This window comes from Cricetulus griseus (assembly GCF_003668045.3).
Source record: "Cricetulus griseus strain 17A/GY chromosome 1 unlocalized genomic scaffold, alternate assembly CriGri-PICRH-1.0 chr1_0, whole genome shotgun sequence".
Lineage (NCBI taxonomy): Eukaryota > Metazoa > Chordata > Mammalia > Rodentia > Cricetidae > Cricetulus > Cricetulus griseus.
The window spans coordinates 260,162,839-260,176,192 of NW_023276806.1; the positions used below are offsets into that span (position 1 = coordinate 260,162,839).

Here is a 13,354-nt window from a genome sequence, read left to right on the forward strand (position 1 = left end):
TAAAGCATGTCTGTGCATCTGTCACCCCCAGAAACATTTCACTGTCCCAAGCTAGATCTGTCCCTGTTGGACAGACAGACACTCTCTTTCCTAACCCGCTATGTTACGTTCTGAGTTTGACTACTCTAAAGCCCTCATAGAAATGCAGTCATATTGCCTCTGCCTGCTGTGACTGATTTACCTCCTGGGGATTCACTCTTCCTAGGGGTCTTTTCACTTAGACGGCTAATGCTCCACTATGGGGAGGGTCCACATTCTGCCCATCTATCCATCAATGAATGGACACTGGGCTTGACTCTAAACTTTGACCTCTGACTGTACTCCTGGGAACCTGGTATGTAAGCATCTGAGACCAGTTTTGGGGTACAGGCCCAAGGAAGGAGATAACTGTTCCATTATCTTCTATGGAGTTTGCATCATGGTACCTACCCACTGAAGGGCACTTGGGCTCCATTCCAGGGCCAGTCATCTACTTGTAAAGAGGTTGAAGAATTTTCTTTACCCAAAGGAGCTACACTATGAGACTGTCCTATGTTGGAAGGCAGTGAAGACTTAGACCAGGGGAGTTTCCATGTGAAATTCTTCAAACACTTGTAAACCTAGAATTTGTAAAGGGATTCAGAGAACATATGGAGAAGGGCGAGGGAGGCAAAGAGGACAATAGCCACGAGAAGGAAAAGCCTGTTGCAGACTTTGGGCTAAGACAGGCCACCATGGCAGACCTGGACACAGCTCAGCCCAGTGCACACAACAGGCCCCAGATCACTGGGGCCTCCTAACGGTGTCTCAAAGGAATGAGCTTCTAGAGGTGAACCAAGGGAAAGTCAAGGTTTCCCCCCAAATATTTTATTTAAATATTAAATTAAAAAAACATACATCAACTAATCATCTGGCATACGTTTCTCACATTAATATGAGAAATGAAACAATTCCATCATAGTAAAAAAAAAAAAAAAAAAAAAACAAACCATTATATACATCTGAGATCACGTAGTGTCTTTAAATAGGCAATTCCATTACAGTCCAGGACAGGGCTGTGAGGATCTACAAAAACACACCACACACGCCAAAAAACAAGAACTTAAAACCATGACGTTACTGTCCCCTGGAGAGGGTTGACAGTGACTAGAAGACACAGAAACTGCCAGAAAGTAAAGTGCTTGTCGCTTCTGACACACAGCAGTGCCCAGGCCTTTGATCTGTGGTATCCGGACAGGAACTGTGGGAGACAAGGGCTGGCTGCCCAGGCTGCTGGGTGCTTCCCCGATCCACACATCTGGTGAGTCGACTGGCAGGAGGGACACTTTTTGGCTTGTTCTATGGAGGGCACCAGTTCTGACCCAGAAGAATGGCCTTTCACCTGTCTTGAGAGTAAGTGGTACGAGATGGGCCACAGGGCCGACAGGGAGGACCGCGCTGTGACATTAGGTTGAGTGCAGCCTCTTCCTGGCCTCAGGTAACTCGGTCAATCTTTGGCTTTTAAAAGTGCCTCCTTTCTTCTCCCTTAATGGCCCCAGGCTAATACTGCAGTGGTGAGATGCCATAGTGGAAGTCACCTGGGAGGCAGAGGGACAGATGCCTGACAGAAAGTGAGTGGAAAGGGGTGACATCCCTGGTTCCTTCCAGAGGCTTTCGGATGACAGAGCTGTGCTTGGGCCTACCTGCCAAGGTAGACCTGCACTTGTCAAGTGGGGCCACCCCTTCACTGACACCTCTACCCTGTGTGGAGGTGGGCAGCCTGTGGCCCCTTCAACACAAACGTGGTGCAGATGGGGACACTTTTTAATGTGACCAAGGGAGGTTTAAGCCAGGAACACAAAAGTGTATACAAAATAGAAAAAATAAGTAGTGTCTGTCTCCTATTTATATACATATACAGTATTTGCTTACAAAAGAAACTTTACAAACACTGACCTATACTCAGCTTCCTGGAAAGCAAGCCAGACAGAGCCCAGGCCTGGGTGCCAGGGTGTTAACAGGAAAGGTCCCAGACCAAGGGCAGGTGGTTTTAACCAAGATGCCCGCTGGCTGCCTGGGCCCCTCTGGTCACAGCCCCTTGGTATTGCACAATTTTCCCGTCAGGTGTTCTTGTTGGACCCTGATAATGAAATGCGTAAAAATCTGGTAATTAGCAGCGGAGTCAAGATACACGGCAGGAAGGAACTTGTTGGCTTCCTTGCGGTGTGAGGGGCTCTGGGCCGAGTGACCGTGGGACAGAGTGCCCACCTGTAGGTCCTCACCCCTTCCAGTCCTTTGTGGTTTCCTCTGAATAAGCCTGGCAAACTGACTTGAGCAGCTATAAAACTCAAGCTCAAATACGACAAGGTCATTCTCTGGCTGGCAGGGAAATCCACAATGCCCGTGGTCTTTCCCTAGGCCGATCCTGGCTGTTCTAAAACCCACACGGAAAGCAGCAAGTTCACAGTTTTTGTTAAAGCATAACCATTTCAGAAGTGGAGAGCTGTGAACCCAAACCCAAAATGACGCCAACCAACACACAGGCATGTGCCACACTTGGCGCTGCTCCCTCTGGGGACGTCCGAGCTCATCACGTTACGACGATGAACTGTGGACAGGAGTGTAGGTTCCCGAGCAGCGTGGCCCCTCTCTTCTTCCCTCACCCCACTTCCCCTCCCCTCCACCCACCCACATGACACACTCTCAATTATTATTTTTCTTCAGAAAATTTCAGTCCCTACTCATCGTTGAGGTCACTCAGTGCAAGGAAAAAATAAAAACAAAAACAAAAACAAAAAATCCTAAAAAGCCCATACACCAAACATATTGCTTGTTTCACTTCTAGAAAGTTCTTGGCTTTGAGTCCGAAACCATCTTCACATACTCTGAAATTATTGCTTGGAAGAGTCAATGGGCCATTGGGGGGGCGGGGCGGTGCAGCAGGGCCACCCTCACTGTACCAGGACAAATGTCCCCCGCTGGCCAGAGGTGAGGTCCTCCATCTCACAGTCCCCCTGTGGCAGCCCAGCAGGGTCACAGCTCGGGGCCAGCCTGGTGAGGCACTGTGGCAGGGGTGCAGTGGGGAGAGCCACTGGGCCAGCACTGATGTGCAAGTGGGTATCCAGGAGCCGTGCAGCAGACGCCACCGGGGACATGCCAGCATGGAGGAGTGGTGCTGGCAGCAGTGGGATCCCAGACATGAGGAGGCCATCACAGGGAGTGAGCATGTACGGGACAGGGGATGATTGGGGGCCCTGCTGGCAGCCAGAGGAGGTGACTGAGTGGTGCTGTAACTGGAGCAGCCTGAAGAACAGAGAGACGGGGAGGAACAGGTCACCCTGTGGGCCCCGCCCAGAGGCACTCCGGTTTCCACACAGCCCAGGTGGGTCCCACCCACCTCAGAGCTGCTCTTTGGCAGACGAAGCTTCACAGAGCTCTGTGTGTGACATGACACATCCCTGAGCCATCCTGCCTAAGTCCTAGCTGTTGTGGCAACACAGATGCCAGCTCGACAGGACAGTCTTGGCCACCACTGCCTTCCACCCACAAAGGGTTACTAAACCTGCCTGCTGCCCCTCCTTGCTCTTTCCCTGACAACAAGGTGCCAGGTTTCAGAGACCTCACTAATGAACCAAATGACAGGGGACATCTCGGCACACAGGGAAGTGGGGTGCTTGTTTCGTGGGCTCCTTCTAGGGAAGGGCAAAGAGCACAGGAATGGTGTGGCAGGCCTACCTCTGCTGGTGCAGCACCTCTTCGAGCAGGTTCCTGCCTTCCCGACTGCTGGCCGTGCAGCCTTGCAGGCCTGAGCTTGGGGCTGGGGTGTGGAAGGTACTCATGCCTCCTCGGGGAGCTCGGATGGAGGACTGGCACACCTGGCGTGCCAACCCTTTGATCTTGTTCAGCCCCAGGAACCCCTTGGTCCTTGCATTTTTCCTCAGCTGCTGCCGAAAGGCCTTCAGCCCTGTGGAAACAAGAGCAGGGGTTAGCAGGCCTGGCTCTAGATTGTGGCCAATGGCCTTCAGCTTGCCATTGTTTCCATGCCCTGAGGAGGAGGGAAGGAAAAGAATAACTGGGCAGCAGGACCCTGTGGGGTTTGGCAGCTGCCAGCTCCTGAGCCCAACATCTACCCCTCCCCCATGGCTAGTCTTCTTTCCAGGTCTGTAGTCCCTTCCCAATGAGACAGGTGTGTCTGGGTAAGCTGTAGAGGACGGGGTGTGCAGTGCACTGGGCTCTGGGGGCTCCCTGGACATCACAGACATAGAGGACCTCACAGGTACCCCTGACCCTGAGTGTCATAGAGGAACCCAAGCATGTATGGGACCGCTTTTGTCAGTGTCCCTCCTTGACCCTGGCTCTCCTGCCAGGCAGCAGCTGTTGCTCAGAATGGTTGTCCCTTGCACTCAGTGTCAGGCCTAAGTCCACCCTGTAAGCTGGTTGCCCAGAGCTGGGGTGGCACCTCCAGCCTGTCTGAGAAGCACTGATGGTCCTGCCCAGTCTGGGGAATGGGACATGGCTTCCATCAAGGACAGAGATGGCCTGCCAGGACAGTAGTCTCTCCTGGGGCATAAGGGATGTGATGGCAAGGAACCTTACCTTGAGTGAGTGAGGTATCTGATGCCCTCCGTCCCTCCTGGAAGCTGACAGGAAGCAGGACAGCTGTGCCCAGGCCTGCCTGAGCCTGTAGCACAGGGGTGGCCGACTGTGAGCCCAGGAAAGGCGAGGCCAATCTGACTGGAGAGCTGGTGCCCAGCAGCCCTGGGGTGGCCAGGCCACCACCAAGCCCCGAGGGACCTTCACTTGCAGAGAATGGGAGGCAGCTGTCAGAGCTGGTTCCTTCTGAGGGACTTGCTGTGGCAGAGGAGGAGACAATTATGCCTGTAGGGAGATGAAGTGCTTGAGAAGGGGACCACACATCCTAAGGTCACTGCCCAGGGACAGGGTACATGGCCCACTAGTGAGGGAGGCAGTGGTATGGTACTCTCCAACCTGAGCCTCATCTAGGCCACCAGAAGCCAGAGGCTCACAGGTGCAAGGGCAGATGGCAGGCTAACAGTGGCACTCAGACCCCAGGACAGGAAGAGGCCCAAGGCCAAACACCTGCTCTCTAGTGCCTGGGACAGCCAAGGGGTGTCCCACTACTGAGATAAGCACAGGCATGTCCAAGTATGAACCGCAGGTCACTGAAATAAAAGGCTAACTGGAGGAGGGTGTCAGGCAAAAGGACTCATTTCAAGTGGGTTCAGCATGGTCTTGACCCTCACCCCACATGCTGAGTCTTTGGGGACACTTACAAGGAGGGTTGAATGGGGAGAAATGGGTGGAAACTTCAGCCAGTGTATGCCTCCGGCCTGTGCTGCCAGGCAAGGGTTCCTGGGCCTCCTGTTCCTCCTCCAGGCCAGGACCCTGCCTGGCCTCCTCGCTGATAGCTGTGTCCAGCAGGCTGTTGGGGGAGACGGAACGGTGCCGGAACACGCCACTGCAGTTGGTATCCACGGGGAAGAATAAGGGCTGCAGGGGAGGGACAGAAGCCAGTGACTTCTAGGGCTCCAAGGATGTGCACTGGTAGAGCACAGCCACCAACAAAGAGCAGGCCGGCACTCACACACCTGAAGTGAGCTGTGGAGGTCACAGTCCATCTCCGCCTGCAGGACAGACTGAGCCAAGGCCTGGGGCTGCGGGCACAGCAGAGAGGGCCGGAAAGGGTCACATGGGAGAATTTCTTGAGGCACCTGAGAGGAGGGAGGGATTTTCAGGAGGTGATTCCAGGGTCAAGGACTAGTGGCAGCAAACTGGTTTTACAGACGAAACTGACAGAAGCCAGACGCCAGTTGACTGGGCTTGGGGCTCAGGATTCTGGGCCATCATTTATGAGGCCACATGCTCACACAGGTGGCTAGGAGGAGGTGCTAGGGACAAGAATCTACTGAGCAGAACCTGGCCCAGAGTGAAGCAGCCGTAACTCCGCCTCCCCTTTCCCCAAAGTTCCCCCTATCCCCACAGCCTGCAACTAAGGTTGCAGTGAGGTTCAAGGGACGGCCCAGAGAGCCAGTGCTATGTCCAAGCAAGGGATTCCGAGCTCTGAGGGGACAACTCAAAGTCAAGGGACAGACCCAGGGCTCTGAGAGGGAGCTCACCCTCACCTCCAGACTGCTGAGGTCCGAGCTTCGGAGCCGGGGCTGTCTGGGAGGCGCAGGGCTGGGCCGGGATGAGGGCTGGGTGCTTCGGTGCTCCTTGAGGCGCTCCAGCAGGAGGTAGTAAATGGCCGCAAAGTGGTTGTAGCTGCTGTTTTGCAGGGACTGTGGAACAAGGTCAGTGGGGTCAGAGTGAGGCCCTGGCTGCAGCGGCCACTGGACTTCCCTGTGAGGTTATGCCCAGGTAATTCTCAGGCAGCCAAGAATGTCCCCAGAGGAGGGGACAAGCTGGTCCTTAAATTAGACTGTACCCCATTTTTAACTCTACAGGCAAGGGCCTGCTTTGCCTGAGAAAAGCTGATCCGGCTGCCACTCCAGGATGTGAGGCTCAGGCAGGGCTCTGGGCAGCATGCTCACCTCCACTGTCCTCTGCCGGTCGATGCCAAGGGCCTGCATGATGCCCAGCACCTGCTCATTGTAGTCGCCCAGGTTGGAGGTGTAGCCCTGCATGGAGTAGGTGGGATCATCTTGCTGCAGGAGGGTGTGGTCAGCCTGCATCCATCGGTGCTGGCGGATCTGGGCAATGGTGATGCGCTTGGCAGGGTCCACCACCAGCATGCGTCGGATCAGCGTCTCACAGTCTGGGAAAGTAAAGGGCTCATAGGATCCTGGGCTTGAGGGGCTCATTCCCACTCCTACATAGTAGAGCCCATCACACCAGAAAAAGCCACCCACGTGATAGTCAAGAAGCCTGAAGTTGTCATTATAGGCTTCCCCCTGCTAAAGAGCCACCAAGTTGGGGGCCAGACCTAGGGAAGACACTTTTTTAAATGTCCCCTGTAGAAAACCATTTAGACTCTCCTTCCTGTTGTGGCACACATGAGGCTAGCTAGCATCCTGGGGCCTGATGGTGGGGTGGGGCCAGCAGAAATGGGGGGCCTGATGGTGGGGTGGGGCCAGCAGAGATAGGGGGCCTGATGGTGGGGTGGGGCCAGCAGAGATGGGGGGCCTGACAGAGATGAGGCTTACAGGAGACAGTGTGCTTGGGGAGGTTCCTACACCAGCCGTAAGTAGGGCACTGGGAAAGCACCTGTGGCTGAGTTTCCCTTGCAGCCTGATCACCTGCACCTGAGTCCTGACTTGACAGCAGACTTGCTAGACAGCTGGGCAAGCACCACCAAGAGCCGACCAAAGCCACCACCCAGCTTACCCAGGGCTCCCAGGGCAGACCAACTCCATGCCCACCCACCTTGAGACATGAAGAAGGGGATGCGGAACCGGCCCTCCAGCACCCTCTGTCTCAGTGTCGGCAGGTTGGGTCCGTCAAAAGGAAGGGAGCCACAGACGAGGACATACAGCACCACGCCGAGGCTCTGTGAATAACCAGACAGCTGTGTTGGTGCCCTGCTTGCCGGCTCCAGCGATGTGGTGGCAGGCAGCAGGGTCCAAAAAGGTTCCTACCCAGATGTCCAGCTGGGGGCCTTCGTACTCCTTTCCCTCGAAGACTTCGGGAGCTGCATATGGGGGGCTCCCACACCACGTGGACAGGGGCTCTCCTGGCTTGTAGAAATTCCCAAATCCAAAATCTGTAAGGCAGAAGAACAGGCAATGACATCAGTCCAGGACTGGCCGCAGGGTGCACTGGAACCAGAGACCCCACAGAGCCTCCCTTGCTACACATCTCTTGCCTGCCAGCTTGATGTCCATGTTGCCGTCCAGCAGCAGGTTCTCCGTCTTGAGGTCCCGGTGGACTATGTGATGGTTGTGGCAGTACTCCACTGCCGACAGAATCTGCCAGAATTTCTTTCTAGCCTCGTTTTCACTCAGGTGCCCATTTGAAGTCAGGTAATCTGAGGAACAACAAAACAAAGTTACAACCCAAGACATTACACTGAGCCTGCCTGGGGCCCGGCAAGGCAGCACTGAGAACCCCAGGAGACACAGGCTTACATGAGAAGGCAGGCTTCACCTAACGCTAAAATGAATGCAGCTCACCGAACATTTCTCCATTTTTTGCAAACTCTGTGACAATGTAAAGCATATCCTTTGTTTCCATAACCTGAAACAACAAAGACAAAAGGAAAACTTAAACAGGGGGAGGAAGGATCACATGGAAGCCCTGATGGACGCACCAAGCAACTTTTGACTTCTCCAAGAACCTGCCTCCCTCATTTAAGGGAAGAGAGAGGGAGGGGGAAGGAAACACAACCCAGAGACACAACTTTACATGACTTGGGATAAGCCCCTCTGCCCCACCATTTCCGGGTCCTGTCTGTCCTAGCACCTCTGCCCTTCAAAGGGAGAGAGCCACGAACAAGGCTGTACAGGACAAGCATTTGCTTTGCAGGCCTCCTGGGAGCTCTGGAGGCTGTGGATGCCAGAATTCAATGAGCACCCTTTCAGAAGCCCTATGGACAACTGGTCACTCAAGGAAAAAAAAAAAAAAAAAAAAAGCAAACTGAGTGATCAAACAAATATCCCAACCCCACTTGCTTTATTGACAAGACATTAAGCCTTAAGAACATGGCCTTGCCAGATAAGCTACAGGGGACTGCTCTTTGTACAGCGCATTGCTTGGCATGCGTCAACAGTAACGGTCAATGTCAACATACACCTTCAGAGTTCGTTCACTGGCCCGACAACTTTACGTTATCTAAAAAAAATTTAAATTGTAACTAAGCAACAAAGTAAAATTCATTTTTTTGTTCTGAAAATTTTATGAAAACCACTTATGTATGTTGCATAGTTTAAATATTTCAGAGGAGCCAGGTATGGTGGGTTACACCTGTACTCCCAGCACTCAGGAGGCAGAGGCGGAACTGCCCAAAGCTCAAGGCCAGCCTGAACTACCAAGTTCCAGGTCAGTCTGTCTACACAGTTTAACTGTCTCAATATAAACAAATAAATAAAACATTTGAGGGAGGGAAAGAGTATGTACTTTGATAGGAAGGAAGATTTCTTTGGATTCAAGACCGACTGTTATTCCAAAGATACTTGAGAGAATCTTTTTGAGTTTACTAAGAAAATTGTTATCAAAAACCATAGCAATTCAGCTAAAAAGGTAACTGTCATCTCCCCTCTACCCAGTGCAGCAGAGGACCCCTGCTAATCCCTTTTCTTGATGGAAGAAAAGGGGAAGGAAAACGAACTTCAGAGTCCACATCTTTTAAACTTTTAAAACCCTAAACAAACCCAAGTGTGGTGGCAGACATCTGTAATCCCAGAACTCAAGAGACTACGGCAGGAGGATGGCCACAAATCTAAGGCTATCAAGACACAGAGCACTGGGCCAGCTAGAGCTACAGAGCAAGACTATCTCTGTATCAACAAATGAAATCAATCAAACACTCCCACCCCACCCGAGGGAGAGAATGAGATGCTCCGGCCAGCTGAATGAATGTCAGACATCAGTATCAAGCCTAGGGGACCAACTGGCCTCACCAGCCCACCCAATCCTGAAAGCTGAGTCACTGAAGACAGGAGCTAAAATATCCACTCTGGCATCCATCGCCTGGGCAACATTTCCTCGGTGCTATGGCTTTGACCTGGTGGGCGAGTGGAAGGCAGGGAGGAGAGGAAGGTGCTGAGAGCACCTCTACAGGCAGAAGAAGCACACGAATCAGCCTGCTCCGAAGGTCAGGGAGGCCCTCTCCTCAGCCCCTCTCCCAGCACTGGCCATGGAGGAAACTTCGAGTGCAACTTGAAGATGAAGATTGAAATAAAGCATGACCCCTGAGCGCACAGCCCAGGGCTCTGTGCTTAGAGACACGGAGGGAGCTGTCACCACAGGCCAAACATAAGCTCCAATGACTTGTCTGCCTTTGTGCTGAGAAGGGCGGCCAGGGGTAATTTTAAATTACAGTTCTCTCCTCCACAGCACCGTACAGGCAGCTTTTCCAACTGCACACTCATGTCCCCTGTAGTCACATCAGGCTCACCAGGATTCTGGGAGTCATTGAGGGGACTAACACACCAACACAAGCGCATACAATAACACTCACAAGGCTTGGCTCCTCTAGACCTAGACCCATTTCTCATCGCAGCAGAAGTGGCCCTTTATCACTAGGCAAGATGTGAAGATGATTATCAGGAAACAACCAACAACAGACAAATAGGTGAGGCACATTCTCACCGAGGACTAACTGGCAAGCTCCTAGGGCTGAAGTGTTTCCCTGTCTTCACTCTGCACTGTGAGTAACAACGGGAGACAGGGGCTTGCTGCCGCCATCACAAAGACACAGTAAGGAAAAGTGGCGAGAACAGCTGCTTTTTTAACGTTTAGTATCATCTGCAAAGGCGGAAGTTTCGAGTTTCCCTCAAGTTTGTCCTTCTGCACTAAGCCTGATGGTACATGTGGCTATTCTCATAGTGACAGGGCTTCATCAACAGACCTCAACACATCCCTAACTGAAACAAGTTACAATACTAGATAAAACTCGAATGAGGCAAATCAAGAATGACCCAGAGCAAGAGACTAACCGTCAATAAAGCCGAACGGCCTAACTGAAGGTCAATCTATTTACTTTGTACTCCCTGGCTCCCACACAGCATCAGGAACCCCAACCACCTTCAGGGACCATAGGCTCGGGGTGTGGCACGTGAGAAGCAATGGACATGCCTGCCCATGGAGCAGTGAGGCTTAGCCAGCTCACCTGGTACAGTTTGATGATATGCGGGTGGTTCAGGAGCTTCATGAGCTGGACCTCCCGGTAGATCTTCTCCAGATTGCTGGAATCTAACCGTGTCTTGTCAATTATTTTTATTGCAACCTACAGATTTTTAAAAAGGGGGTATTTTTGTTTAGAAATAAACCTTCAAGTAACCTAACCTTGTCTGCACTTGACTGTGTGTGTGTGTGTGTGTGTGTGTGTGTGTGTGTGTGTGTGTGTGTGACAAACGAATTTCTCAAACAGTTGATGTCTTCAAATGGTCACAAAAAGTTGGGAGAAAATAAAAGTAGCCACTGACATTATTTAAAGGAGTAGAGGTTAAATAAAAAAGCCCTTGTATTTGCCATCTAGCTTTACAGGAGACACTCACACACTCATTACTGGTTGGTTTTCTGTTTCGTTTTTTTTTTCTTTTTTCTTTTTTGCTGGGGTGTGTAGGGGGGGTTGTTGGTCATTATCTTTGCTGTTCCCCAGTAATTGTACAAATTATGCAGAAACATAATACAAAGCTCCCCCCCTTTACCAGACTAAACACTGTCATCGTTTACAATTGTGACAATCAACTCAGCAGGACTGAATCAGCACAGGGGTCCACCCCCTGGAAGGATCCACCCCCTGGTTTAGTCTCCCCCAACACGCGCGCGCACCTGCGTTTTGGTGACTCGGTGCCGCGCCAGCTTAACCACCGCAAAATTGCCTTTGCCCAGGGTCCGTTCCACGTCGTAAAAGCCCACCCGGAGGGGCTTCTGTTGGCCCTGGCCGGTGCCCGAGGGGACCGCGCTGAACTCCGACATGATCACCATGGCTTCGGGCAGCACCTGCGGGTCAGCGGGGAGTGCGTTTCAGCACCGACTGACGCCGGCCCGACCCCGAAGCCTCCCCCGTCCGCCCCCCAGCCTGAGCCTCCACGACGCGGCCACCGAAACTGTCCGCCAGGCCACCACGCGTGCGTCCTCGGCCCCACTAGTTTGCCCCCCGATCCTGGATCTCAGCTCGCACCCCCACTCGCTCATTCCTTGACCCGTGTTCCCTGACCAAAGTCCCCACGAACAGACCCCTCTACCCCAAACCCTCCCTAGCCCGAGCCCTCGGATCCCGGGCTCCTAGTCCGCACCCCCAAGCGCGCACCCCCTCGATCCCAGGTTTCTTCCGCACGCACCCCCACGCACGCGCCCCCCGACCCCCGGTCCTGACCGGGCACGCGCGCCCCGGGTCCACCCGCGGTCGAGCCCGCGCCAGCCCCTGGATCCCTCGGGTGCCAGGTTTGCCCCGCGCTCCCGTCCACCCGCGCCCGCGCTCGACTCCCCTGGACAGGCTTCTAAGCCCGGCGCTCGCGGACCCGCCTCCGGGCGCCGACCCGCAAGCAACAATGGGGAGCCCGCGGGGCTGGAGTCCTGCCCGCGACCCCGCGCGCGCACCTCCGGGCCACGGGGACCTGAACCTGCGCTACCGCTTACCTCCGCCGCCCTCCGTGCGCCCGACCCGGGACACCGCCCGCTCGACTGCTCGCTCGGCTTCGGCGCCCGCCGTTTGCGCCGCCGCCGCCGCCCGCCGCCAACGCTGCCGCCGCCGCCCGGGCCGCGCCGCATGTCAGCGCCCGCCGCCGCCGCCGGCCGCACGCGGCAACGCCCCGCCCCGCCCCGCCGCGCAGGCCCCGCCCCGCCCCGCCCCCCGCGGCCGGCACAGCCCATTGACGTCGCTTTGACGCCAGAGCGACGCGCGGCCCGGTGCCGGTAGAGGGGGAGCGGAGATCGGGCGGTTGCCAAGAGACTGGAGGCTCTGACGCGCGCGCTGGTGAGGCCGTCGCCATGGCGACCGCGGGCGGTGACGTCAGGGGCCGGGCTCCGCAGCCTCCCGAGACTGCCGGCGCCCCCTGCCGGGCACGGGTGACACTGCTGTGGCCCATGGCCCAGGATTGCCGAGCCTGCTTGGGGCGGGGGACAAGCTCTCCCGGGGGACTCGTGGTGGGAACGACACTCTGTGGGTACTCAGGGCCCCCCCCCTTCGGGTGCAGCAGGGTGGAATAGAGCCGCGGGATTTTCGGTATGGGGCTCTGGAGCTGGTAGCCCGGGACTGATCACTCCGCTCTGCGGGGCACGCGATATGTAGCCAGCAGGGACTGCCCCTTGACCCTCATCTCATTCCAGGAAGGGCCGGCCAGCTGCAGAAATGCTTTACAAGACTGTCGTTCAGTTGAACGCCAGTTACTTTTGTAACAGAAAAAAACAAAAACAAAACAAAACTCAAAGTATTCAGCAAGTTGGAAAGTTAAAGCAAGAAAGCATATATCTCATGGTCCAGAAGTCTCCTGCTTCAAGGGTCCCCAAGAAGCCTAGCCCACCTCCTTGATCCTGCAGTGTCCCCGGGGGTACTCGACACACAGGCAACAGAAGGACCCAGCCCCTGCCACCCACCACCCCACTCAAAGCTAATAGGTGGGGCCCTTGGAAGTCTGGGCACTCTGCCCACTCCCTTGGCGGCTAATGCTGTCTGCCAGTTGGCCCACCCTGTCTGTCCCCAAGCTGCTTCCAGACAGCAGATAGGGCACAGGGCGGCTGGGACCTTGGGGCTGACCCTGAGAGTGCCTGCCGG

General features: G+C 54.6%; 1 protein-coding gene across 2 annotated transcripts; it reads right to left on the reverse strand.

Annotated features, from left to right (window-relative positions):
• Window positions 1-975: 975 nt before the first annotated feature.
• On the reverse strand, window positions 976-12,355 carry Sik1 (salt inducible kinase 1). Of its 2 annotated transcripts, none has more exons than XM_027394366.2 (14): window positions 12,220-12,355; window positions 11,410-11,580; window positions 10,745-10,861; window positions 8,088-8,151; window positions 7,781-7,942; window positions 7,554-7,678; window positions 7,342-7,465; window positions 6,510-6,733; window positions 6,102-6,257; window positions 5,568-5,690; window positions 5,253-5,469; window positions 4,555-4,809; window positions 3,694-3,922; window positions 976-3,261 (listed from the first exon to the last, which is right to left on the reverse strand). In XM_027394366.2, exons 1-14 carry the CDS (start codon window positions 12,349-12,351, stop codon window positions 2,910-2,912), a joined length of 2,451 nt encoding a protein of 816 aa, XP_027250167.2. In that variant the 5' UTR covers window positions 12,352-12,355; the 3' UTR covers window positions 976-2,909. The 2 variants fall into 2 exon arrangements, with proteins under 2 accessions (XP_027250167.2, XP_027250165.2); XM_027394364.2 differs by having other exon boundaries at window positions 4,555-4,836.
• Between the last annotated feature and the right edge of the window lie 999 nt (window positions 12,356-13,354).